Genomic DNA, 27,262 nt, shown 5'->3' on the forward strand with positions numbered 1-27,262 from the left:
GTCAAAAACTAACAGGCATAGACCACTAAAGACAAAATAGTAATTTGGAAAATTTTCTATTTTTGCTCAACTAAAAGTGTTCACAATGGCTATGTTAAATTTAAAATGATGTATTCCTCTATATTAAGATCTATTAGACTTGCAAAAAATAGGGAAAATTTTAACTGTGAATTCTTGTAAAATCAATTATTTAAAGGCAAAGAGTATCTATCATTTGGAATTCAAAACATGTAAGCAATGAAGTGGATTCTTTTCACAGAGCAGTATTCAGCTATGAATTCAGGCATAAGAACTGTTCTATCAGAACACTGCTACCATCCCTTTACATATGCTTCTAGACATGTAAACGTAGCCATGTCATGTGCAAGTTTATGTTCACACATATAACTCCTAGGTATTTTAAGCAAACATACAAGGGTAATCATGTCATTTATTGTGAAGCTGCTGGTAGTTTGGAGACCAAATTCACAAAAGACATTTGATTTAGTACTTCTAATTTAGAAGTTGGATCCACTATGAGTCTCCTAGTTGACTTGGGTTCCTTGTACTACAATGCACCAATAATTTCGGGTTTTCCCAGACCCTTATCCTATGAATTCGAAGAATGTCATCCACAGACAAGAAAATAAGGTTCAGAAAGATTTTATTATAGCTTAAAGCTTTATAAGGACCAAGAGAAGGGGTCTTAATTTTAGAACATAAGAGAAATAAGCAAGGTGGAGGTCTTGCCCAGGGAGACAAGCAAGTGGGGGTTTGAGAATTCCATCTCCACACCCAGATCTGGTTTTGTTTATTTATTTATTTTTTAATGGGGAGTGGCTAAGTGAGGAAGACCAGGTTGGTAGGTTACTATGGACAAAGACCAGATTTTACAGCTTTGTAGTAATCTTAGGTAAGGATCAGAGTTTCTGTCCTCTAGGAAGGGTGCAATCTTAATCTAAACATTTTTTCTGGGAGGTGGGACATCCAGGTTTCTTCACGCTTAGTGACATTCTTTATTTTAGTAAAGGAATAAAACTCCTTACTTTTGGGTTTCTGTTTGCAATGACTGTCTAGCCAATTTCTGTCTCCTATCACTAAAAAAGTTTGGAGTTTCTCTTCTGTATTTTAAAAAGGGTTTTGTCAACACTGGGTGGCTCAGGGTCTTCACAGAAATTCGTCTAAGGGGGTCTACACTGGGGTAGGCTTCCTTCTGTCCTCAGAAGTGGCAATAGGTCTCTTCCTTTGCCAAGATGGCGGCCCAGAATCCTCCAGTGGGTCCCCTCTGGACAGGGGGTTGACTTAAAGCCCAGTTCTTTCTTTCAGGGCACACAACATTCAGCCTTTACATTCTCGAACCAAGGAAACGTGACTGAGGGCAGTCGCGACCAACTGCCTTATCCAAGATGGTGGCCTGAGGGCCCGGCTGGCGTCAGCGTCCTTTACCAAGATGGCGGCGAGCGGCTTCCGGCACGCGCTTTCCCAATCATCTCCAAGATGTCAGAGGAGGTGGCCGCCCGCCGAGGGGGAGCCCCGCGGGAGGAGCGAGCCGCGCGCCGGCGGGGGGCGAGGCGGACTTGCAGCCGCCCCGCTCTTGTCGGAGACCGCCGAGCACTGTCACCTGTGTGGGCGCAAACGTCCCTCCCACAGCCCGCGGTCCCACGTTTCCCCGGTCCGGAGCCCCAGTGTGCGCCGCGGCAGCGCGGGGCTCGGGGTCCGCACCCGCCGGCCGCCCCGACGCCGGGGCTCGGGCCGACACCCCTCGCTCCTCTCCTAGGGGACGGACCACGTGTTTCCCTCGGAGACTGGCGGGACGGGGGAGGCGCGTAACGGGAACAGCTGGAGGGAGTTTAACGTTGACATTTGAAAGCTGCGTGTGTTTCGTTTTATTGGAGGGGCAGGGGTCCCGTGGGCGCCACAGGGTGCGCGACGCTGGGAGCCCAGGGCAGCAAATGTCAAGATTCTGGGGAGGGGCCTCCACCCGCAACTTGGACTCGGGCCCCAAAGGGGGTGGAAAGAGAGGTCAGGAGTTGGAGAGGAGAGGAGGGCGTACTTCTCCAGCAACTTACTGTTTCGTCTGCAACTTGCTCTTAGGCCTGTCTCCCCACCACCTCCCTCCCACCACGACCCGCTTCCTTAATCATAATTTTAAAAGTGCAAAGAAATCCAGCTCGCCGGAGGTTTTGCATTTGGCGTGCAACTTCCTTCGAGTGTGAGCGCGCTGGCAAGCAGGCAGGCAGGGAGGGAGGGAGCGGTGGGGGTTGAACTTGGCAGGCGGCACCTCCTTCTGCCGCCGTCGCCTCGCAGACGCGGGGAAGAGGGTGGGGGACGGTCGGGACGCGGGGGAGGGTGGGTTCTGCTTTGCAACTTCTCTTCGGGGGCGAGAGCGCGGCGGCTGCAGACGGGGCCGCCCAGACGATGCGGGGGTGGGGGACCTGCCGGCACGCGACTCCCCCCGGGGCCCACAGTATGTATGCGCTGACCCCCTCCTCTGCCCGCCCCTCCCCAGCCTCCCCGGAGGGCGTGTCTGCTGTCCGGCCCTGAGCGCGTTGGCCGGGGCGCTGCGGCAGCGTTTCCGCGCGATCGTGTAGCCCCCTTGCTGGCGAGACACACTTGGCACAACTCGGCCTGGGGGCCGCCCGCGCGGACCACCCTGCGGCTCGGCCGCGGGCCGCGCTCCGGCGCCCCAGGCCCGCCCGCCCGCTCGCTGTCACCCGCCGGGGCGCGGGCGATCAGCGCCCTGGGACCGGGACGAGCACCCGAGCGGGTCCGGGGCTGCGGAGCTGGGCGGGGGCGGGCCGCAGGCCGAGAGAAGGGAAACTCGAGAAACTCGGTTCCCTTCTCGCGGACCGGGTCCGCCCCCGCCGCCTCACTTTCTTTTTCCGTGGGTGGGGGGAAGTCGAGGAGGCGAAGCCCCGCGCGCCCCCGGGGCTGAGGCTGTGTCCGGAGCCGCGATCGTGCGGGCGCCGTCGGGGCCGGGCCCGAGCCGAGGGCGACCCGAGCGAGGGCTGCGGGCGCCCTTGCAGTTGCCGGGCGTCGCCAACAGGTTGCACCGTTCCTCTCCTCCGCGGGCGGGGAGCGGCCGGGGGTGGAGTGGGAGCGTGTGTGTGTGCGCGAGCGGGCGAGCGAGTGTGTGCGCGTGTGTGCGCGCCGTGGCGCCGCCTCCGCCCGCCCCCGCTCGGTCCCGCTCGCTCGCTCGCTCGCTCGCCGCGGCCGGGCGGCCCTTTCGCGTGTCCGCGCTCCCCCCTCACTCCCTCCCCCACCTCCTCCTCCATTTTGCAAGCTCGAGTCTGTGCCTGGAGCCCGAGTCACCGCCCGCCCGCCCGTCGGGGACCGAGTCTAAGTGGGTGGAAGGCGACGCGGCCACCCGGGCGGCCGGAGCGGCGCGGCGCGGCGGGGCGCGGGGACAGGGACGCGCGCCCGCGGGAGCCCGGACACGGGAGCGGCGCGGGGCTCCGGCTTGTCAGCCGGGAAATGGGCGACTTTCGGAGATAGGGGCTCTCCCCTCCCCCATGGAGAAGGGGGCGACTGTTGACTTCCTTTCTTTAGGTGAGACCTGCCCGCCCGCGCCGCCCGCGTCCGCACGCCAACTTGTTTATCTGGGCTGCGGTGGGAGCCGCGGACCGTGGCGGGTGAGCGGCGCCGGTCCAGAGGTGAGCGGCGGCGGGTGGGGGCTGGGGCGGCGCGGCGCGGCGCTCGCTCCCCGGGGGCGGCTGCGGCCGGGGGCCGCCGCGGGACTCCACAAACTTTTATTAGCCTCGGGGAGTGGAGGTGGAGGCTGGCGAGGGCAGGGTGACGGTGACGAAAGGGCAGCGCGCTGGTGACAGCGCTGGCCTCTTCCTCTCCGCCGCCGTCCCCGGCCGGCCGGGTGGAGGGGGGAGGAACCTGGGCTCCGACTGCGAGTCGAGCCTGCTACAGCTGTCCAGGGTTCCGAGCCGGCCGTTCCCGGGCGGGCGGGAATCTGGCTTTTCTTGTGCTTTCTTCAAATTGTCCTTTACCCCCCCCCCCTCCAAGGCGGCCGCCCAGACACCCGTGTTTTTTTACCCCCTGGTGGAACGCGAAGCCGCGTTCGAATTCGACCTGCCCCGTTACCGCCTGTCCACCCCGGCGGCCGCGCGCGCCTCGTTGCTGGCCCGCGCGTGCTGAGCGTGTGCACACGCAGGGGGCTGACGGCCTGCAACTTCGGGGCTGGCGTTATCGGCTAGAAGTGGGCGTGTCGGAGAGAGCTCAACAGGTCTGGACGCTTTTCTCTCGTAACCCCGCATCCCCTTCTCCCCAACCCCAAGGTGACTAGTTCGGGGGCTTTGGGCATCATTTCGCCCGACTTTTCTAAGGGGCCCCTTTGCGAGAAAGACCCCTGCCTGACTGCAAGTTTTGTACAGCGATTTTTGACGAGCGCTAGTTTAACAGTTTGAGGCTGCAGTCTTGGTAATTGCGGCCTTACCACTTAAGACCCCGTGGCATAGTTCTGTAGGTTCCATTAATGAGATGGGGTTGTTTGCAACTTAAACTGGGGGATAATATCGTTTGAAGGAGCATATCTCTTCATGAAGTATTGCTATGGTTTCAGGCTTGAAGGCAGCTGTCAAAAAAGCAGGCGTGGAAATTCATTAGACACCATTTGATACCTTGTGTTTAGAGATCCAAATCTGATAAACACAACAGAGGGGCAAAGAGAGAGTAGCAGAACCCTGAGGATCAGTGGTGGCAGGTCCCCACATCTCTTCCCCTTCCTCAGGGTCCCCTTTCCTTTCTGTGGAAACCAGTGACGTTTACACTTTTTATTTAGTGTCTTGGTTTCCTTTTACTGGGTGTGATTTGACAGTAATATCCCAAATGTGCTTATCAACAGCCTTTCTTGCCTCTTAACATATTCTGATTAACAATATAATGGCAGTCGAACAATCTTAAGAAATAGTCTCAGAATTGGGATAGGTGAAGATTTAGAATCGCAGAGGAAAATTATTCTATTGAATAGTATTTTATCTAATTTATATGAATATAATTTTACAGTTCTGGGTTTTTCTGTTTTTTTTTTTCAGTACTGTTTGAAAGGAAAATATTTTAGGGATGTAGTATTTTGTATGGGGTCTAAACGATATAAAGTATAGCTTAGCTATTAGTCTAGATTAACCTGGGTGTTAGATAAGGGTCAACAACTAGGTCTGTTTGTTAGATTTAAGTAAATTAAATTTGGAGTGAGAAGCTACTCATTCTGTTATTTAAAATGTAAAAAATTAGCGTGTATGCAATGTATCTCATTTCTTATTTGCACAGTTCTGGGGACAGGCATTACTAGACAGTTACATAGAGTCAGAAATATGATTTTAAAATATGAGCCTTTTCCTACCCTATAAGATAAGCAGATCGGCATTGGTTTCTTTCTTTCTTTCTTTCTTTTTTCCCCAAGTAAAACATTCATGATTAACCAGTAGATTGTTCTAACAGGGTTTAGATGCATGACCAGTAGTTGATAGGGGATGAGCTTGGGAATAATTAGGTATAGAGAATTGTAGCATAGTAGTTATCAAACATTATAAGTATTGGTTTTCACAAAAGCAAACAGCCTTGATTGACAATAGATTGGAATTTTAATGATCACTTTTTTTTAAAAAAATAAAATACTTCGACTTTAAGTTGAACCTTTAGAATAATCACATATAATGAGTTATAATGTCTGTGATTGCCAAAACCTCACAAGGTTCAGTGAGTGACGGGATAAACAGCCATACTCAATTTGATACAGTTTTATCCTCAACTGTGCAAATGGACTGCTTTGTATTTTTTAAATGTGGCACACTGAATAGGAGCAGGGGATGTGACTTTTTAGTCTAGAAAATAGAAACTACTTTTCTGATTTAAAAAAATTTGATTCCGGAGTTAACTAAAAGGTTCATTTAACAGGCTGCTTTTACTAATCAGATCACAGAGATAATGTAACTTTATAGCTTATTATGTCCTTCCCTTTCTTGTAGCTGATATTTGCTGATGGACTCCAAAGAATCCTTAGCTCCCCCCAGCAGAGAAGAAGTCCCCAGCAGTGTACTTGGCCTTGAGAGGGGAAATGTGATGGACTTATACAAAACCCTAAGGGGAGGAGCTACTGTGAAGGTCTCTGCATCTTCGCCCTCACTGGCTGCTGCTGCTGCTCAGACAGACTCCAAACAGCAGAGACTTCGGGTTGATTTTCCCCAAGGCTCAGTAAGCAATGTGCCACAGCCAGATCTGTCCAAAGCAGTTTCACTCTCCATGGGACTGTATATGGGAGAGACAGAAACAAAAGTGATGGGAAATGACTTGGGATTCCCACAGCAGAGCCAAACCAGCCTTTCCTCTGGGGAAACGGACTTTCGGCTTCTGGAAGAAAGTATTGCAAACCTCAATAGGTCGACCAGTGTACCAGAGAAGCCGAAGAGTTCTGCATCTGCTGCTGGGTCTGCTGCCCCCACAGAGGACCTTCCTAAAGCTCCCTCTGGTTTATCTTCAGAACAGCAAAATCTGAAAAGCCAGTCTGGCACTAATGGTGGCAGTGTGAAATTGTATACCACAGACCAAAGTAATTTTGACATTTTGCAGGATTTGGAGTTTTCTTCTGGGTCTCCAGCTAAAGAGACAGTTGAGAGTCCTTGGAGATCAGACCTGTTGCTCGATGAAAACTGTTTGCTTTCTCCTTTGGCAGGAGATGATGATCCATTCCTTTTGGAAGGGGATGCGAATAATGAGGACTGCAAGCCTCTGATTTTACCGGACACTAAACCTCAAACTAAGGATACTGGAAATATGATCTTACCAAGCTCCAGCAGTGTACCACTGCCCCAAGTAAAAACAGAAAAAGAAGATTTCATTGAACTTTGCACCCCTGGGGTAATTAAGCAAGAGAAACTGGGCCCAGTTTATTGTCAGGCAAGCTTTTCTGGGACAAATATAATTGGTAATAAAATGTCTGCCATTTCTGTTCATGGTGTGAGTACCTCTGGAGGACAGATGTACCACTATGATATGAATACAGCATCCCTTTCTCAACAGCAGGATCAGAAGCCTATTTTTAATGTCATTCCACCAATTCCTGTTGGTTCTGAAAATTGGAATAGGTGCCAAGGATCTGGAGATGACAACCTGACTTCCTTGGGGACTATGAATTTCGCTGGCCGATCGGTTTTTTCTAATGGCTATTCAAGGTAAGAAGAATGCTTTTCTGTTTCATTAGAATGGTGCATTTAAGATGAGTTGATAGATTTTAAAAAACATTTTGTATGTGTCCTCCAGATATTCATGTGCTTTTGAAAATAATTATGTGCATGTGGTCTTTTGAAAGTAGACATGGTAGAAAACCTAAATGACTCATATGTGCATTGCCACTTTGGTGTTTTTGATAGAGAGTGATGCTCATTATCCCGTTGGTTCCTACTGAAAATGTTATTTGAAAACATTCAATAATATTGCTCTGTAACAAGTATCTTAAGTGAAAACTGCATGAATTCAAGGGAGTATAGTGCCTGGTGATGTAATACATTTGTGTATATTCATTTTTCTGTTTTACATTCTGCTCTAAAAGCACCCTCAGTGCTTACATCATCAAAAGTTGTACTGCTCTATTTTTTTTTTGTTGTTGTTGCTGTTGTTTGTGAATTGCTACCTTGTGATTAAAGGGTTAAAAATCAGATGTAGTAACTGTGAGCCCTGTTCTTTAAAGTTGAAATTGTTAAGCAGTGCAGTGTGTAGTGCACCAGACCATAGAATTCAGTATGGGCCTCAGATGTTCAGAGCTCTCCAGCTAGAACAGACAAGTTGTGTCTGCTGATCAGTCTCTGAAGAGAAGACTTGGTGACCGCCTGGTGCAGAAACAGATAACTGTTCAGCAGAATGTTAAGCGTCTGTTACCAGTTAACATTTTATTTGTTTCTTTGCATTTTTCTCAACCACTTATAAATTTACCAATATAGCTGTCTGATCTCAAAAAGTCTATTAACATGGAATTATTGAAAAAAAATAACTTCTAAATTTAGGTGTATGCGTTGGTTGGGTTAGTTTCTCTATACTGTACTATAGTACTTCAATCTTAAGTCACATACATGTTAAGTTGCATCTCTGTTTTAGGTGTGAAGGAAAAACGTGGATTATAATGATACTAGAGGTTTTTTAACCTATTAATTAGTTATTTGGAGATTTTTTTACTTCCGCAGGAAAAGGGATTGAATTTAGAGTTTGGCATGCTAGGCAGACACTACCACTGAGCTATTATCCTTCAGGTCTTTACTTGCATCTCTTTGGAATTCTTTTTCTATGCAATTTATGTTAACATTGAAAAAGGTAGCTCTTTTCCTCTTTATTAAATCTTGTTTTTCTGAACAGCTTAGTTTCTTCGGAAGAGGGAAATATAGCCACCTTGGTTCTCAAGTGTGTCTTGTTGCAAACTACCACCTGCTAATCCATTATTTTGAATAACACTACCAGAGTGTTAATTGCCTTTCTGATCTAAAGTTCTTAAACATTTGTGATAAGGAAATTTGAGTCTTTTCTTGCTTCATAGGCTGTTGTATTTCATATGCTGTATTGAAATTTTTTAATTGTTAATAAATATTTCATGTATTTGGCTTTCTTAAAAGAGTTAATACAACTGATTAAGCTGTCTATAGGAAACTATTAAGTTGATTTGTAAAACATTTAATTACACACTGAAAAGTAATGTACTTAGGAAATTCTTTGTCCTGATAGCCATCATACAGTTGTTTTCATTTATTATAAAAAATAACAAAACCATCTTCAGGTACTCTGAACTTTCATTAAGTGTATTAAAATCTCGTTATGCAGGATAAATCTTAGATGGGCATAGTTACCCTTCAGTCATCAGATAATTTTAATGCTTTAACTTTTATAGTACTTTGTGACATAAAAATTGTTCCCATGGTTTGCTTGAGTCTCCTAACAGCCTTCTAGAGGTAAGCATAGTTGTGATGATGTAGCTTTTAGACATTGTTCATACCAGGGAGTGATTAACTTTATACCAAAGTGTGATTTGGAATTCCAATCAGTAGTTGGTATCATAACAAAAAGGCCTAGCACTTTAACACAAGATGGTTTGATGATGCTTGAAAACTGTACCTTCTAGCATCAGCTTAGCTCTGGGACCTATGATTACCAGAACAAAGCTTCACCCAAATAAAATGAAACAATGTTTCTTTTCTAACCAACATTGAATTAGTCTATTGTTTCCAAACAGCAGGCTGGCATCTAAAATGGGTTGCTTTCTCTATATGTTATGTGCCTGTGGCCAAACATTAGCTATGATCACTGACCTGAGTCATCAGCCACTAAATCAACATGTCCAAGACTCAACTTGATTATTTTCAGACTCTACATATAAAAGAATGACAATCTTTCTAGTGAAAAAGAGCATAAATTGTATTTTTAAATCGCCATCTAAATTTGTGCCCCCACCCCCCCTCCTGGCCAGTGCTTAAAAATACTTTATTTTCTGTTTTGGGAGAAGACAATTCTTCAGATGTGTCAGTGTGCTATAATATTCAATTAACACATTAAATTGTAAAATTATGAATATTATGAGTAAGCCTATAAAAACATTCTGTTTTTAAGTTTAAGGTTATTGATAGTAAAACAGTCTAAACTTTTTAGATGCCCAGATCCATTCTTAGTAAAAATGAACTTGCCATTTTAACTTGGATATGTTTTTTAAAATCCTATTCAGTAGGCTTAACAAACATAACATTAATTAAGGCATATTTCTGTATTGTTTTATTTTCAACATTATTTTTCCTCAGCGTTAATTGTGACATGAAAAGTAAATGGTGAGAAATCGGTGGTTTTAGGTCGAATTAGATAGACCTTTTTTGTTGGAAAAATGTCACAACTTTAGTGTTAAAACATTGACTGCTGAAGTAGGATTATCAGAAAGAATGATGGAGAATGAACTTGCAATGCAGTCTTGAGTGGAGTGTAAAACCCTGATGATTGGTATTGTACATCTCTATCATATCTATTACTTATTTTTGTCTCAGCACAGGCTAGGTGAAAGAAATTCAATATCTTTATCATATTTCTTACTAACATCAAGTTAGATGTTTTCTGAGAAAAGCAGGAAGCCTAAAAGAGATATTTTTTTCTTTTTGCAGTAAATCACTTTCCTCCTGATTGACACTTTTAAAATTTTCTTTTCTTTTTCCTTCCCTTCCAAAGGTTCTGCTTAGTGTTTCTTATATCTGTTCACATAAAATGATTTCTTAATGTGATTTGCTTTGGAGCATATATTTATTTGTTTATTTGTATGATAAAACCTTCTGTGTTTTTAGAAAAGTTGCATGTTGTTATGACCCTATGGTTGATTTTAAGAGAAGCTTAACATCGTGTATGCAAGGTGAATCAATTTGATATAGAATGACTAATACAGAAATGTATAATAAGCATTTAGTCAGTTCTTGCTGAAATTCTTGTGATGTTTCTTTGGCTAATCCCCAAATATTTTTTATGATCGATAACATAACTGTATTCATACTATTTGTTTTATTTGTGTTACTTTTATTTGTGGTATTTTAGTCTGCCACTTCCATACATTATTAAATGTTTGCAAATTTTATTACTTATTCTGAAATATACTTCACACAAATATAGATGAAGTGCAAGCTGTATTATTAAGTAAAATTAATATGTGGGTAAAGCTCATGTTAGAGGGTATTTTGATATTTTATTGAAGAGATTTGATCAAGATGGTTTATTTACTATGGGTGCTAATGTGAAAGGCAGAGTATCTGAATTAATTGGTTAGTTGTGTAAGTCTTAATCCACTCTAGTCTGCAGGTGATTAAGTTAGCATAGTTACATTAGGAAGTTGAAATTTATTACATTTAGAGTAGTCTGAAGCATATCTCTTAAAGCATTTTTATCTTTAATGATTATGTTTACATTTAATTAGTAATGAAGTCTTAGGTTCTACTCTGTGAACAAATTAAACAGGTATAATAGATTTGTGTTGAATAATATTTACCATTTTGAAATCATCCTGGTAATATTTTTGTCAGAATCATTTGTTTAATGCAGCACTGATAGGTATTTGCCAAATTAATAGCCACTTGATTCCATGTTTCTGAGACATGAGGAATATACATTGTTGCATCCTATTGCAGAAAGAACTTACAAGAAATACTCTGTTAAATTAAGTTACAACTACAAAAAAGTCAATAATTGGCCTTTTTAGAACCAGTCTAATGAAATCCTTACTTCTTTCTGTAGCTTTGGAAAACCATTGCTCACATATTTTTTAATAGATATTCTACCTGGGCTTTGGATTTTTCATGTAAATAATAATCCCAAGGAGAATTCACGTTTTAAAAAACATCCATTCAAAGGAAGGGTTCCCTTTTGAATTGTCTCGTCATTTCAATGCTAACCTATTAGCATTGACTTGTAATGGTAACTTTTACTTTTTATTTTTTAAGTTAAAATGTCTTTATAGCATAACAAACAGATGTTGACAGTGGTTTCAATGCCCCTTAGAAACAACAGAGTCATGAAATGGTGTATCTATATAACCTTAGAAATTTCAAGGACAGTTCCCAAAACCAACAATTTGGATCAATTGCTAAGAGACTGCACCAATCAGGTTATAGTTGCTTTTGTTTGGCTATGTATTTTTTTTTGTTTGTTTGTTTTGTTTGTTTTTCGAGGCAGGATCTCACTGTAGCCCAGGCTGACCTGGAATTCACTATGTCATCAAGGGGTGGCCTTGAACTCACAGTGATCCTCCTACCTCTGCCTCCTGAGTACTGGGATTAAAGGTGTACACCACCATGCCTGCTTTGTTTGGCTATGTTTTATAACCAAAATAAGTATTGAGTGAACATTTTACTCTTTATTCCTGCTAAAATTAATTTCTGATTTGTCCCATTTTAATTTAGACTTAATACAAATAGAATGACTTGAATGTAGTTGAAATAATCATGGTGGCTTATTCTGCTATAATCATTTCATATTTCATAGTGCACTTTTACAAATGCATTATCAACTGATTATGGAGTGCAATTCTTTGGTATTACATATGGAGTGTGTGTTTTTCTGTTGAAAATTGAGGAAATTTTTAGTGATAACTACACGGAATCAATTATGGGGCTCTATAAGTACTAGATAGTCATTAAAACTATATTGCAATAGAGTCTTTAAAACCAAATATTTTGAATGCAAATATGTTATCCCTTAATTTAGCCTCTGGGCCAATTTAAAAATGAAGATCTTACCTTGTTAGAGCTATATGCTTAAACATACAATGTCAGAATAACCCAACTATTAATTTTGAGTGCTTTTTTTCATTTTAGCAAGTTTCAACAAAATTAATAATGTTAGTAGTGTCACATGTTTAGTCAAAGTGCTCCTATTTTAGAACTGACTTTTCTGCCCATGGATAGGACTCTGAAAAGAAATACAAGAGAACAAGGTTTAATATCATAACTATGACATTTACACATTATATTACCTTGAACTTTCTGTTGTTACCAATAATTTGAAAGTTCAACCCTATAAGTATGCAGTATTTGAAACTTAGAGTTTTCTGCAACAAGTGTTTATTTTTGTTCTTTTTATAACAAAATTAGCCTTTATTCTAGTTGATTTCATAATGCTCAATAATATTTAGCCATGGTTATTATGAAAGTATTTTTGATAGCCAAATTTTGAAAGCTATTGTGAAATGACATCCAATTTAGTATTTGATTTATTATTTCTTGCTAGTTGGGGCAATACTATGACTTATGACCTTATGATTGTCACATGTTGAGCATTAATGCTCTCCTAGTTTGTTATGGACTCTGTCTTACGTTGCTGTTACTTTATTATTAGTGAGGCTTCCTTATTTTTAAGACGCAAAATTTTGTGCTTTTTCCCTCTTAGGTCATTTTCAAATAATTTCATTTAGGCACTCAGTTATATTTCACATACCTGGAATCTAAGGCTAACGCTCACCAGTCTATGAGTTTGGTTAGTAAGGTGTTTTGGAGTTAAAAATACTTTTTTGTGTCAAATTATTTGCAAATCACCTTTGTGTCTGTGTTAAAGTCTATAGTACTCTTATCCTATCTGCTTTATGAAGGAAGTAATTGGGGTAGGGCATGATATAAAGTTGGCTGTTGGACATTTTCTTTACACATTATCAAGTACAAAACAAATAAGTGAACTTAGATTTAGTATTTCTATAAAATAAAAATTCAAAATAATTTAGTTGGTGGTACATAAAAAATGAAATATTGCTATAGTTAGAGCCAAGAGATGGTCTCTTGAGTTCTCAGAGCATGTTATCTGTGTTAGGTACAATAAGTTTCGGTTAGAGCTTGAAATAAGTTGAGAGATCATGTTATTTTAAAACCCTTATTTTTTCACATAAGAAATCGAGACCCACAGAAAGTATTTAAGAAAATACTACAAAATTAATTTGTTGTACAGCCAAGTTAAATAATGTGAGCTTTTCAGCAGGCTTCTTTTAACATCTGGGTTTCTCCTAGAGATCTGAAATGAATAATTGATTGACCTAATACAGACTAGGCAAGTATTTTATAAAGGTTACTTTGATTCGCTTAGATTTTTAGAATACATATGGCCTCTATTCTTCTCTGCATATTTCGTCAATCATCTGTCACTGATGTGGGCTGTGCTCAGCACTTTCATGTATTCATTTCATTTAAAGGTCCTAGTCCTATGATTTTTAAAAAAAGTCTTAAGTCGTTAGTCCATGTAGCAAAGAAAGTAGGTATTACTTTAATTTTCAGGTGGAAAATTTTGAGAAGACACAGGAAAATAGCAAGGAAACCTCAATAGTGGTCAAATGAAAATATTTAATGTTTGATATATTATTAATTTCTTGTAGATCTTTATCAAGTTTTACTCACCATCAGTGAATCTTTAAACACAAGGTAAAGGAGAAATATCATTCTGTCCTCACCTGCATATATTTTATGTAGTTACTTACTGTTTTTACTTCAGAACCTAGCATTTTTGCCTGATGGAATTATTACATGTGTGTTTACTTTGAAAATGTTAAAGCATTATAAAAATCCAAGGTGGAATTTTTAAAGCTCTACCAAGCCTACTCAGTTCAAACCAGGATGACCTTTATTGGTGAAGTGGCTATAGTGTCTGTGTCTCTGGTGTTAGGCTCGAGGAATGATTTCAGTGCTACTGTGTGGAGTCCCTGAAGGTCCATAGAACCATTTCATGAGGACTTCTGTATTTTAATCCAAGATAATTATTTTCACATATGTTTTGTTGTATGTGCATTAGTGCATGTGTGTGCTGTTGTGCATGTGCACATGTGCATATGCATGTGAAGGATGGAATGCCATGTCTGGTGTCTTTCTTAATTGCTCTCCACTTTAGTTTTTGGGACAGACTCTCACTGAATCTGGGGCCAGCAAACCCCAGAGATCTTCCTGGCTCTCCCTCCCTAATGATGGGATGATGACATGCACCACGAGGCCCAGCTTTTACATAGGGGTTAAGATCCTCGGGTTTGTGTAGTAAGCACTTTACCAACTCAGCCATCTCCCTAGGGGTATACATTTCTTTAATTTTCAGTTTTGCTCTTTTGGTTGCTCCTTTCTGCAATTTTTTATTGTCTGGTATTCTTAAGGAACCTTTAGATTCCTTGTCATTAAGAAATTGATTTTTTAAAAACATTTTTATTTAGCAAAGTTGTAAAAAAAAGAACTAAGTATAATGAATATTAAAATTTAACATAAGTACATAAAGTTGGGAGGATTATGAAACTTGCTTGATGACATTTATAAACTTTCTTGTTGTAGATGATGGCTGAAAAAAAACCTGCAGTGAAACAATTTGAGTGGTTTAGACCACATATTGTGTGTGTGTTAGGGCCACACACCCCAAAAATTTAATTATAGTTTAAATTGATAATATACTACTGTAAAACATAAGTTTGTTTGATTTTTAATGTTTTTTAAAAGATACTTTATTTATTTGAAAAAGAGAAAGAGGCAGGGAGGGGGAGTGAATATAGTTACACCATGGCCTCCAGCCACTGCAAATAAACTTCAGACACATGTGCCATCTGTGTATCTGGCTTAATATGGGTACTGGGGAGTCGAACCTGGGTCCTTAAGCTTTGCAGGTAATCGCCTTAACCACTAAGTCATACTTCCAGCCCCTAAAATAGGATTAAAGAAAAAAAAGACAAACTAAACCAGGTGTGATGGCAAACACCTTTAATCCCAGCACTTGGGAGGCAGAAGTAGGTAGATTGCCATGAGTTCAAGGCCACCCTGAGACTACATAGTGAATTCCAGGTCAGCCTGGGCTAGAGTGAAACCCTATCTAGAAAAACAAAACAAAACAAAAAAACCTAAAATTTTCTAATCTTTCACTTTGAGAGACTGTGTATAGTTTTATTCCTTTTACATGGCATTAGGACACCTTTTTAAGCCATGAAAGAAAATTGAACACACTATATCTTATTAATGTTTGATGTACTTGCATAGCCAGAAAACATCTATTGTTTTGTTTAATCACTTACTTTCCTTATGACAACTGGAGATTTGAATATTTCAAAAATTTTAATCTTCTCTCAAATTAACAATGATTTTGTTAAAGTTAATTTAAAAGAACCCATCTGGAGTATCTCCAGTTCCTGTTCACTTTCTCCTTCCCTCTTTTTAACAGGATCTCAGTATATGGCCCAGGCTGCCACTACGTCACGCTTGCCTACCTTAGCCTCCCCAGCGGTGGTATTCAGCCATACACTGCTGTGTCTGGCCCACGTTGCATAGACACTTCTATGAGAAGTGGTTTTGTTTTGAATATGCTTCCCTAGGTACTATGCTGAGAAGAGGATGCTCAGTGGTTACGTTCTGGTTTGTGTTTTAAGTTATAAAGAAACTTTATCCAGGCAGCTTACATATTTCCTTTTTTAGCTTTTTTGACATAGTGTAGAAAAAAATAAAGATTACTCAGCTCTCAGTCTGTTTTTTTTCCCCATTAGGTATTTATCTTATCATCTAAGATGGGCCTATCTGTGGCGTGGCATAGACTTGAAAGGAATTTGGTGATAGCAGATATAAAGTAAATAGAATGTGAACTCTTGCATTAAACCCCAAAGCACTTAAAATTTTTTTTGTTCATTTTAATTTATTTATTTGAGAGTGACAGAGAGAGAGAGAGAGAGAGAGAATGGAAGCCCTTGCAAACGAACTCCAGACGTGTGCACCCCCTTGTGCATCTGGGAACGTGGGTGCTGGGGAATAGAGCCTTGAACCGGGGTCCTTAGGCTTCACAGGCAAGCACTTAACTGCTAAGCCATCTCTCCAGTCCTCCAAAGCACTTTTAAGTTCTAATTCCAGTTCTTAAATATATCAGAGAATTAACTGTTTGATAATCATTAGAGTGAGTATCCTAACATTATTTTAGAAAATATGTACCCAGAAAGTTGTTTCAGTTGCAACATGATATTCAAATATTTTCTATTTTCTTTAAAATGGTGAAAGAAAAAGTTTTGCTTTTCTGACAGTAATTTTAAAACTTAAGAACTTTATGATTGGAGATGTAACTGAGTTGGAAGAATGCCTGCCTAGCATCCAGGGAGTCCGAGTTCAATCCACAGCGCCATATAAAGCAGGCATGGTGTCATGTGCCTGTAATTTCAACACTGAAGAAAAGGAGCAGGGGTGTCAGAATTTCAAGGTCACTCTCAGCTACATAGGGAGTTCAGGCCAGACTGGGCTATATGAGACCTTAACTTATGCAAAACAAAATAAAACAACAAAAAAAAAAACTTTAAGAATTTTGTCAGTAATTTTTCTGTTAATTGTTGACAAAATGTAAGTATTCAGTGGTTTTTGGCCTTTGAAATCATAAGGGTGCCAGCAGTGCCACCAAAACATTATACATTTTAATAACTATCATGCTAGTGCTAAATAATGCAAAAACTGTATCAGCATAGCCTATTTATTAACATTATTTTGTTTCTACTAAAACCAATCTAGGTTCCTAAGTACTTACTTTTTCTCCCCAAAATTTAAAAGAAGGAAAGGGAGGTACAGAGCCATCATAACACTGCAGACATGGTGGAGGTACCATCTGCTTTAATGTAACATAAGAAATGATTTTGAGAGTGAATTAAAAATCAGTGTAGTAATTTCTACTGTGGTGATGAGTGACCCTTTAACTGATGATGTCATGTAACTGAGCTGGACTGCTCTAGCAGTTCCACAGATATATTTACAAGAGAAAAGGGCAAGTAAGGAATCCAGAGCTAGACAGCCTTGGGAAAAGCAAATAAAAATTCTAAATTTCTGTTTTAACAATTTGGCCACGTTTGATTTCTATATACCTAAGAGCTTCTGTATGTCAACATGGGTAATAGCTATAATATAGCAGTAGCTGTGTTACTATATTATCAAATGGAAGAGTCACACAGACATGTTCTAGAAAGGATTCTTGAGAGGGTTGGAGTTCTGGGAGGCTAACTAGATAATCTCAAGGTGCCCTTCAGTTGCCCTGGCAAACACAGCAAGGGACCAGGCATACCAGATGACAAAGAAGGTCAAAATATCCAGCCTTGGGAGAAGAGTGTCTTTGTACCCATTCCACCTTCCTACAAGTCTGCTTTGTGAGTATGCACTTGGAGCATCTTATGATAAGTGAAAGGGAAAGTGTGTAGGTGAATGGGAACTGAGAGCTGATTGAAGTATTTGGAATAAGAAAAGGGGTAACAAGGAGTTTTAGGAGAATAAACAAGAGAACTAGAAAGAGTAATCAGATTTGGTTTCATTTGTTAAGGATGAGCCAGTAATGAACTGAGTTATCTTTTCAATTACTGGGACAAAATGCCTAATACATGACCATAAGCAATTTATGGAAGGTGAATGTTTAATCCAGTTTACAGTTCCAGAGGGTAGAATCCATCTTGGTCAGGAAAGCTTGGCAGGAGCAGGAAGCTGGGGAAACATGATCCTGTTGGCAGGGAGGAAGTAGAGATTGTGCCACTTCAAGACCAGCCCCCAGTAAAACACTTCTTTCAGCAAGGCTCCAGATAATGGTTCTACACCTTCCCAAACAGCAATACCAACTGGGGATTAAATGTTCAAACACATGAGTCTAACCATCACTATCAGTATGGAGGAAAGGAGTATGTCATTTTGTTACATATACTCTCTCATGTAGGCATCACTTAAGTGTCAGTGCCTAAGATGGACCTCTGACTCCTTTTTCTGAAATATGGTATCTTTCACACACCCTTCTTTTCCCCTTGACATCTTCCTAACTCTACTACAATGTAAACACCATGATAGCAGTATCTGCTTTGTTTAATATTAAATCCAAGAATCTGGAAGATTATATCACATAATAAGTCCTTAATAAATACAAGTTGAATAAGCAACATGATCAAGAAGATGAACAGGTATGGCTTGTACTTCAGTATTCATTAGAAAGGGAGAGAGAACATCAGCAGGTGGTGAATATTACTAGAAGGATGCTAGGTCAAGTCATCTTTACCAGACAATAATCAGTATTAAGATAATGGTTTATGTATATGGAGTATAAAGAAAATGTATTTTCATTTGTCATCAATCTCTAAATTTACTCTGAAACTTTCAACTGGACTGCTTCTCACAGTTTCTTGGAAGAAACTCAGTTATGCTTACTGAACAAGTCAAGGTAGTTTATAAATGATGGGTTTGTCTGGTGGTTTTCTTCACTGCACAACCCTTGGTCATAGAAGCTTTCTTCTTTGTTTCCTGATTGCCTGAGAATTGTGATTAGCTGCCCTGATGAGGCCAATGTGTACATTTGTATTGACTTACCTAAAAAGCCAGGCAAGCAATGGATTGCTCTGCTTCCCAGCGAGTATGGATATAATCACTGAGAGATCCAGAAGATGATTCTGGATCTAAACTGTCATATTCTGTAGATAGTATAGGTCAGCAGAATGTTTATCTTCTAAGCACTGCAGGTTCAGCCTTATATAGCAGACACAGACACAAAACAAAAAATATGAAATCTAAGTAGGTATTAGCTGCAGCAAGAAAATTAGATAAGTTTGTTTAAGAATGAGCTGCTTTAGTGTTCTGGGAAAGAAAAAAAAAAGTCAGAGAGGACCAAGGACAGGGCTCTGGAAAGCATCCAAAGAGAGCAGCCACAAAAGACACAATGAATAGCTGAAGTATTAGTAGACAGCAATCTCCATGTGTGGCAAAGAGTGTAGTTTGTGCTTTTAAGTCAACTTGGATTAAAAAGAAAGAACAGAATGCTATAAATACATGAATGATTGTTGAAGCCAGGTAAGTGTCTTCAAAAATTAATAAAATATTAAATGGAGCAGTGTAGCAAGTGATTATAATTTAAAAAAAACCTGCAAATGCAAGTTAGAATAGTAAAATAAAGCCAGGCATGGTAACACATACCTTTAATCCCAGCACTTGGGAGGCAGAGGTAGGAGGATTGCCATGAGTGTGAGGCTATTCTGAGACTATATAGTGAATTCTGGGTCAGCCTGGGCCAGAGCGAGACCCTACCTCGAAAAATAAAATCAAACTAAACAAAGATAGTGAAATAGATAATAACAAATGTACTTATAAGGCTACAAAGATCCTGAGATTGTATTGGGAGTTAGGCACCAAGGAGTTAAGTTTCTGTTCCCTGAGAAGCCAGCACAACAGGAAAAAACTAGCCACACCCTAGTTCATACTTTTATTACTCTTAACAGTAGTCTCTCAATTGTTTGCCTAATTTCCCCTTCTTCCTTCTTAATCTATTCTACAGTCTTCTGCCAGACTAACATTCGTAGAACACTACTTGGAATATTATTCCCCTAATGAAAAATCTCTGTTTCTGCTGCTCACCCACAAGCCAGATACATAGCAACCCTCCCTAGTCCAAAAGATCTGAGTGGCAGCGAGCATCACAGGGAAGCACTGTACAGTGGCTCTTTCTAAATTATCTGAGCAAATGCCTCTTCAAAGTCGATAAATGTAATGTGTTCATTCCCTTCAGAAAAGTTGTTCTAAAAAATAGTTAATAAACTTATTCCCATTAACTCTCTATTCATTTTTCTTTTCTTTTTGTTTTTTCCTGTCTCCCCTTAGCTCTACATTTCTCTGTAACAACATAGTTATGGAGGGATGTATATAAGGCTTTAATTTGTGTGCTATTAAATAAAAATGGAATCATCATCGACTCATGTTCCTGCAGCTTATTTTTCTTACTTAACAGGTAAACCCTGAACATCCCTACAGATCAGTGCAGGTGGATCCCTTTCCTTTTAATAGTTGTGCATTACTCCATTCAATTTGTTGCATGACTTTTGCCACCACAAACAAGGCTCCAATAAACACTCTTCCCTATACTGGCTTGTAAGTAGCAACTTCAGTCCCCAAAATAGATTCACTACAGTAGGGTTGCTGAATCAAAGCTCTGTGTATGTAAATTTTTAATAGATGTTTCTGTTGTTTTGAAACATGGTTTTGCTATATTGCCCAGGCTTGTTCAAGCTCTTGATTGTCTTGTCTCAGCCTCCCGTGTGCTGGGATTACAGATGTGTGCCACCACTCTAGGCTTCCAACCTTTCAAGAGACTACAGCAAATTACAGTCACATCTGGCAATATTTACTCTTTTCTTTATGATAAGAACACATCAATTATTGAAATGAATTCCTTGCCATAAGTCCTAACATTGATTGCAGCCTCCATTGTGCCATAACACAACTACAGACCAGAGCAATTTGGAATCAGGTACATCCTCTCGGCTTTACTCAGCTTTAACCATATAGATCATTTATTTTGAACATTTTCTTTATTTTGTTTTATTTTTTTAATTTTTATTTATTTATTTATTTGAGAGCGACAGACACAGAGAGAAAGACCGATAGAAGGAGAGAGAGAGAATGGGCGCGCCAGGGCCTCTAGCCTCTGCAAATGAACTCCAGACACGTGCGCCCTCTTGTGCATCTGGCTAACGTGGGACCTGGGGAAGCGAGCCTCGAACCGGGGTCCTTAGGCTTCACAGGCAAGCGCTTAACCGCTAAACCATCTCTCCAGTCCGAACATTTTCTTTATATTGCTTAGATTGTAGCAATCAATTTCTCATTCTATGGTAACTGCTGACCATGCAGCATTTTTTAAAAATATTTGACTCAAGTGATTAACACATAATAGGTTCCTAGTAGATGTCTCTGGAGATACTGTTCCTTTACATAAACATATGTTTGTTTTTTAAAATATTGTATTCTTTATGAGTGATAGAAAGAAAGAGAATGGGCATACCAGGACCTTTAGCCACTGCAAATAAGCTCTAGATACATGTACCACTTTGTGCATGGGGCTTTACACAGGTACTGGGGGAACCAAACCAGGTCCTTAGGCTTTATAGGCAAGTGCCTTAACCACTGAGCAATCTCTCCAACCCCCATTTTGCTTACTTTTGAGACATGGTCTCACTGTGTTGCCCATGTTGACCGTAAATTTCTGAATTTAAATAATCCTGTTTCAGCCTCCCAAGTAACTTGGGCTCTAGGCATATGCCACCAAAACTGGCATTTTATATGGAGTGTGTGCATGCACATGTGCATCCTTCTGACTGACTTTATCAGGTAGATCCAGGCTTTTAAGGACAAGGAATGTTTTCACAATAGCACCTAGCACTTACTGTACTCAGTTTAGGATAGGTGATGAGGATAAGTACTTGAACAAAGAGCCAAAAAAGGAAGAAGCAAATTGCATGGGTTTGCCCTTAGTATATATATCTTATTCCTTTTAGCCGAAGTTGGGATGGTAAGATTCAGCAACAACAGTCAGAACAGCACTCATAGTAAGTACTTCCCATCTGCAAGGCACAATTCAAGCTACAAAGTGTATAGTAATAAATACTGTCAATGGTGTGTGTACCCATGTAGAACTTATGCTCTATGAATGTTACATTGAAAGCATTTTCGTGAAACATTTTTTAAGGTAGATAGTTTCAGTATCTTACTAGTGCAGACTATGAACTATTTGTCCATTGGACATTTACTTAGTGCATATTCTGCCAGGAACTAATGAGAAAGTCCAAGGGCACTAGACATCTGCTGGTGAAATGACCAAGGGTGACTACTTATGACTGTTTTTTCTCAAACTAGCCTATTTTTCTATCTGCATTTAGAAGGGAATGAATAGATAACCTTGATCAATATGCTAATACCCCGGGGGCATTCCTTTTCAGGCTTCATCAATATACCCACCACAAAGACCATTCATTAGTTATCATGGAATTCCAATTGGAATTGGTCTTAGTATCTAACTCTCACTTTTCATATGACAAAACTAAGACCCAATACAGTTAGTATCATATTGTGGGTTAGAATTAGTTCTCTGAAATCAGACTTCCTGATTATGAATCTGTTGTAATTGTGTCAGTTTACAATCTGTTTCTTTAGCTTTTTTTTTTTTTTTTTTTTTTAGTTTAGCTGTTGTCTTTAGAAATGTGGCCTCAGATTAGACAGCTCTTTCCCAAAGGTCCTGCATGAGAAGTCTATCCATTGTGCCATAGCACCTTATTTGTAAGCCTTTTCCATTTAGTGATAAATTTTCAAACTGGATTCAATATAAATAATTATAATAAGTAAATAGGTATTGTAACTTCTGGCATCAGATTTATGTTCTGACATTAAGTTTGAATGGCAACTAGAAAAAATGAATATACAATGGATATTTTGTTTAAAAGAATGTTTCTTGTCTAGATCTTGTATTTTGTCCTCCCATCCACTATATAAGACTTATTGATCAATTACTTGAAATCAATAGGAACTCAGAGCAAAGTAAATTAGGGTAACTGTCCAAAGAAGAGCAGGTGCTTGAATCAGATGTCCCCCATACACATGTGCTTTGAATGCTTGGTTTCCAGCTGCTGGCAGTTCGGGAGGTGGAGCCCTGCTGGAGGAGGTGTGTTGTTGGGAGTGGGCTTTAGAGTCTTTTAGCCAGCTCCCTCTTCCCCGAGTGTGACTCACTCTCTTGCTGCTGTTGTCTACCTGAGTTTGGTAAGGAGGTGATGTCCAACATCTGTTCTACCATCTTTTCCCTGTCATCATAAAGCTTTCACTCAAGTCTGTAAACTAAAATAAACCCTTTCCTCCCATAAGCTGCTTTTGGTAGGAGGTTTTGTCCCAGCATCAAGAAGATAACTTCAACAGCAAGCCTCTTATCTTGGAAAATTCTTAGACTATCAGAAATCAGTTCACAGTTTATGTTTTCTGATTTATATCTTTTTGGTTTCTCTAGCAAAATAATTAACTCTTTGAAAGTCTTATACTGCCTCATCAAAGAACTATTTAAAAATTATCTATTATTTATTAGAAATTAAATCCTACAATTAAAAACTATATTACTTTTTTGATATAAGCTTTCACATAATTGCTTATGTTCTTACCATACATTGAAACACTTTGTAAAGTTTTAGATCAGATTTTGTGACTCGGCCTACTCTACAAATTTAAGTCAAAGGCTTATAGAACATTTCTCTTTAGCATCAAGTTTTTTGTGTGTGTTAGGGTCTTTCAGAAGCAACCTTTGGCTTTGTTTTCTTTGCTTGCTCAAAGTGGACTTGTTTGATAGTTGTATAAGTTAATATTTGCTCTGTAACATACTATCTCACAATTTAGTGGCTTTCAACTAGCCCTCATTTCTTATTCCTCACAAGTCTTAGCTGGTCAGTTCTGATCCTGCCAGGCTCAACTAATCTCAGTTGGGTTCATTCTTGCTGATTTGCTATAGCAATGAAGGACGGCAGTCAGTCCACTCTGGGGCTGGTGTCATTTGTATGTAGTATTGCTTTCCAAAAGAAACAGCAGAAGCCTGCAAAACAAGTTCTAGCCAGAACAACTCAATATCAACCATGTCCTATTGGTCAAAGCAAACAGTCTTGATTCAGGAGGTAAATGAGCAACAAAAATGATATTGCATAGGGAGACCAGTGAGGAGAGTGATTTTAGTTTTGTTTTTCAATTTATTACAATAGTTATAGAATTTACAGTGTTTATTTTTTTCTTTAATTGTTGCAATAGTTATAAGACTTAGGGGGTATTTGAAAATCTGATCCTTGAGTTTGTGATATTTTAATTGTGCAACTTGCATGGGGTAGAAAAGCAAAATCATTGTGATTTAAAAGGATAAAGTTTGGACTTTAGTGACTAACTGAAGCTTAAATTCTAAATCTATCATTTATTTAGGCAGTCCTGCAGGTCACTTGATCTTCATGCTGGGCACTCAGGAATGGCTGGTTCACCTGAACCTCAGATTCTTTATGTAAAGGGAAAAGGGAGGGGCAAAGATCTGCTAAGAACTTACACAGTTGTGTTTATTCTTGGAAACATAGATTTTCTACAAATGTTGGGTAAGATTCAGGTTTTGTATTTTTTGTTTGTTTGTTTTTAAAGAATTCTGGTCCTCCTAAGACACAACTGGGTATCTTAATGATACATTTGGGAATGATCACTTTTAAGGGTAAGATATTACATAAGATATTAAAAAGAATAGTCTCATGAATAGATGAAAGCCCAATGTCTTTAAAATATTAAGAAGGCCACTTAGACATAAAATAATAGAAATTTCCATGTGTTAAAAATAGTTGTCATGCTGGTTGGAAACTAAACAGGTAAATCTCTCCATCCTATAAATAGGACGCAAAACAGAAAGGAAAACACACAGGATAAATGAGATTAATTTAAACATACAAAGAGCCAGATATCTCAGAATCAGATACACAAAGACTAAGTGGAGAGGTACCAAGTAAGTGTTCTCAAAGAACTAGGAATGTGGACTGCACCTCTGGCCTTAGCTGTCCCTGTGAACTCAAATAAACCAGATGCCTTAGCTACCTTCCCTGTTTGAAAGTTGCATAGTACTCTGAGTAGAAGTTTACTCCCTTGCTGATCCTAACAGCAGTAAAATGTTTTTTTCCTGTTCACAACTTTTCAATGGCCTCCATATGTGCAAGGTGAACTCCAGCATCTTGCCTGGGATTCAAGGCTTGCAGCCTTAATTCCCACCTTGCTGCTACTCAATTAGAAAGAAAAAGAACATTTGGCTGTAGTATTTCAGTTAATGGTAAATATGATGTTTCAATGTAGATGAGTGGAGGGTTTTTTTTTTGTTGTTGTTTCGTTTTGTATAAAAGCCTTTGTTTTTTTGAAAATTAAGCTACACTGGCTTTTATGTATTTCTCTCTATGCCTTTTTGATAAATATTTCCCAATTTCATTCTTTGCAAAAACCACTTTCATCCACAAAGAGAAACATTTGCCTTCCCAAACATTTGAGAAAAAAAGTATATTTTCCTAAAACAGTCAATGCTAATTTCATATCTGTACAACTGCCTGCACTCAGCCTGCAAAACAGATTGCTTAAAAAATATGTTTTAAGCCGGGTGTGGTGACACACACCTTTAATCCTAGCACTTGGGATGCAGAGCTAGGAGCATCACCTTGAGTTCGAGGCCACCCTGAGACTACATAGTGAATTCCAGGTCAGCCTGCGTTACAGTGAGACCCTACCTCACAAAAACAAAAAAATAATTGCATGTGTGTGTGTGTGTGTGTGTGTGCACGTGCACACATGTGTGTACTTTAAAAAATATTTTTATTTATTTGTAAGCAGAGAAAGAGGGGAAAGAGAGGGAATGGGTGGGCCAGGGCTTCTTGTTGCTGCAAAATCCTCCAGAAGCGTGACCCACTTTGTGCATCTGGCTTTATGTGGGTACTGGGGATTTGAACTCAGGCCATCAGGCTTTCCAATCAAGTACCTTTAACATCTGAACCTTCTTTCCAGCCCTAGGAAATAGTCTTAATTTGGGAAGGACAATTAATGAAAAGAAGAAAAATTAGCCAGGTGTGGTGGTACACGCCTTTAATCCCAGCACTCAGGAGGCAGAGGTAGGAGGATTGCCATGAGTTCAAGGCCACCCTGAGATGACAGATGACAGAGTTAATTCCAGGTCAGCCTGGACCAGAGTGAGACCCTACCTCAAAAAAACAACAAAAAAAAAAAAAGAAAAAAAAAGAAAGAAAGAAAAGAAAAATTTCAGGGAAAAGCAGGTGTCAGTGCTCTGAAATGAAAGGCGCTAGTAAGGAGGTAGCAGTGATGTTTCTCTTTACAAGTACCTACTGATAGGATGCCATTAATGGGTATTACTGAGTACTTTTTAGCTATTCAGTGCTACGCTGTGTGCTGAGAGGAGAGAAGAGAGAGCATGTCTTTTTCCCAAAGGACCTTACATATGTCTGTGGATCAGAGGATGGTCAGAGGATGGCAAAGCTAGTGTGGGAGATGGGGCAGTATTATATATCATCATATAATCCTTCCCCATGCAAATTCGCAGAACAGTTTCATAGATACTGCCCAAAGGCATACCTGTGACCAGTTGCAAAATCCACTATGTTGAGTCATGACCTCCCATTTGACACCTCCTTTTAGCAGGAGGGATAGTGTTCTCTGTAAATGGGGCTATCTCAATTTTATCAAATGACACAAGTTGAAGAAAGCAATATCATAATATTGGTGGAATTTTATGTGTTAGCCAAAAATTAGCAATAGTTGAGTCTTGCTGGTACACCTAGTATCTAAATGCCCACTTCACAGTACAGCAGAGCAGCAGCTGACTCTTCTTATTGCCCCTCTCCCATCAGTTATTCTTGATCTCCAGTCCCAAATGCCCTTTTCTAAATCCTAATATTTATAAGTTACAGAAAGTAGATCAGTCAAGGTCAGTGTGGTAAACTAGGGCTCCCAAGCTCTTGCTACTACCCTTGCCCTGGAAGAAAAATACACATTTCTGTACAGTTCCCCTATCTACCTCATCCCCATGGAAGGGAGAGATTAAGCCCAAGATTTTGCATGTTTTTAGAAATTTACCAGAAAATTTGGATCAGCTCCCACATTTGGAACTACAGTTCTTAGAAGGACAACAAAAGATGGCAAATATATTCTCTTGTGTAAAAGGTAATTATGAGATTTATAACCCTGATAACATGAGAAGCCCAAAACAGCCAAATAATTTATACCTCTAGTTACATAAGAATAAAAACAGAGGTGGACAGGTGAAAAACCAAAGCATAGGAGGCCCACTGTGTTTGGTCTTTCTCCTGATAACCTGTCATGAGCCTAGGGTAACATGGGCACCCAAAGAGTTAGCTACAGCCAGGAAAAAAATAAATAAGTAAAATATAAAGCAGTAGGTGTGGTGGAATGAATCTTGGGGAAGAAGGCTCCCTTAATACTGATTTTTTTTTTTGCATTCTAATTTTTAAAAT

The 27,262-nt window shown here is 40.2% G+C and overlaps 1 protein-coding gene across 6 annotated transcripts in view; it reads left to right on the forward strand.

Annotated features, from left to right (window-relative positions):
• The first annotated feature begins 2,364 nt into the window (after window positions 1–2,364).
• Nr3c1 (nuclear receptor subfamily 3 group C member 1) overlaps window positions 2,365–27,262 on the forward strand; it is a 125,289-nt gene continuing 100,391 nt past the window's right edge. Inside the window, exons 1-3 of one of the 6 annotated variants that reach the window (XM_045132024.1) lie at window positions 3,438–3,632; window positions 3,994–4,213; window positions 5,955–7,157. In XM_045132024.1, the coding sequence (XP_044987959.1) occupies window positions 5,968–7,157 (1,190 nt within the window). In that variant the 5' untranslated portion in view covers window positions 3,438–3,632; window positions 3,994–4,213; window positions 5,955–5,967. Of the gene's footprint in view, window positions 2,447–2,947; window positions 3,026–3,411; window positions 3,633–3,993; window positions 4,214–5,954; window positions 7,158–27,262 lie in introns of those variants that run through there. The other 5 variants (XM_045132030.1, XM_045132027.1, XM_045132029.1 and 2 more) reach the window with 5 other exon arrangements.

This window comes from Jaculus jaculus, chromosome 13 (genome assembly GCF_020740685.1).
Source record: "Jaculus jaculus isolate mJacJac1 chromosome 13, mJacJac1.mat.Y.cur, whole genome shotgun sequence".
NCBI lineage: Eukaryota > Metazoa > Chordata > Mammalia > Rodentia > Dipodidae > Jaculus > Jaculus jaculus.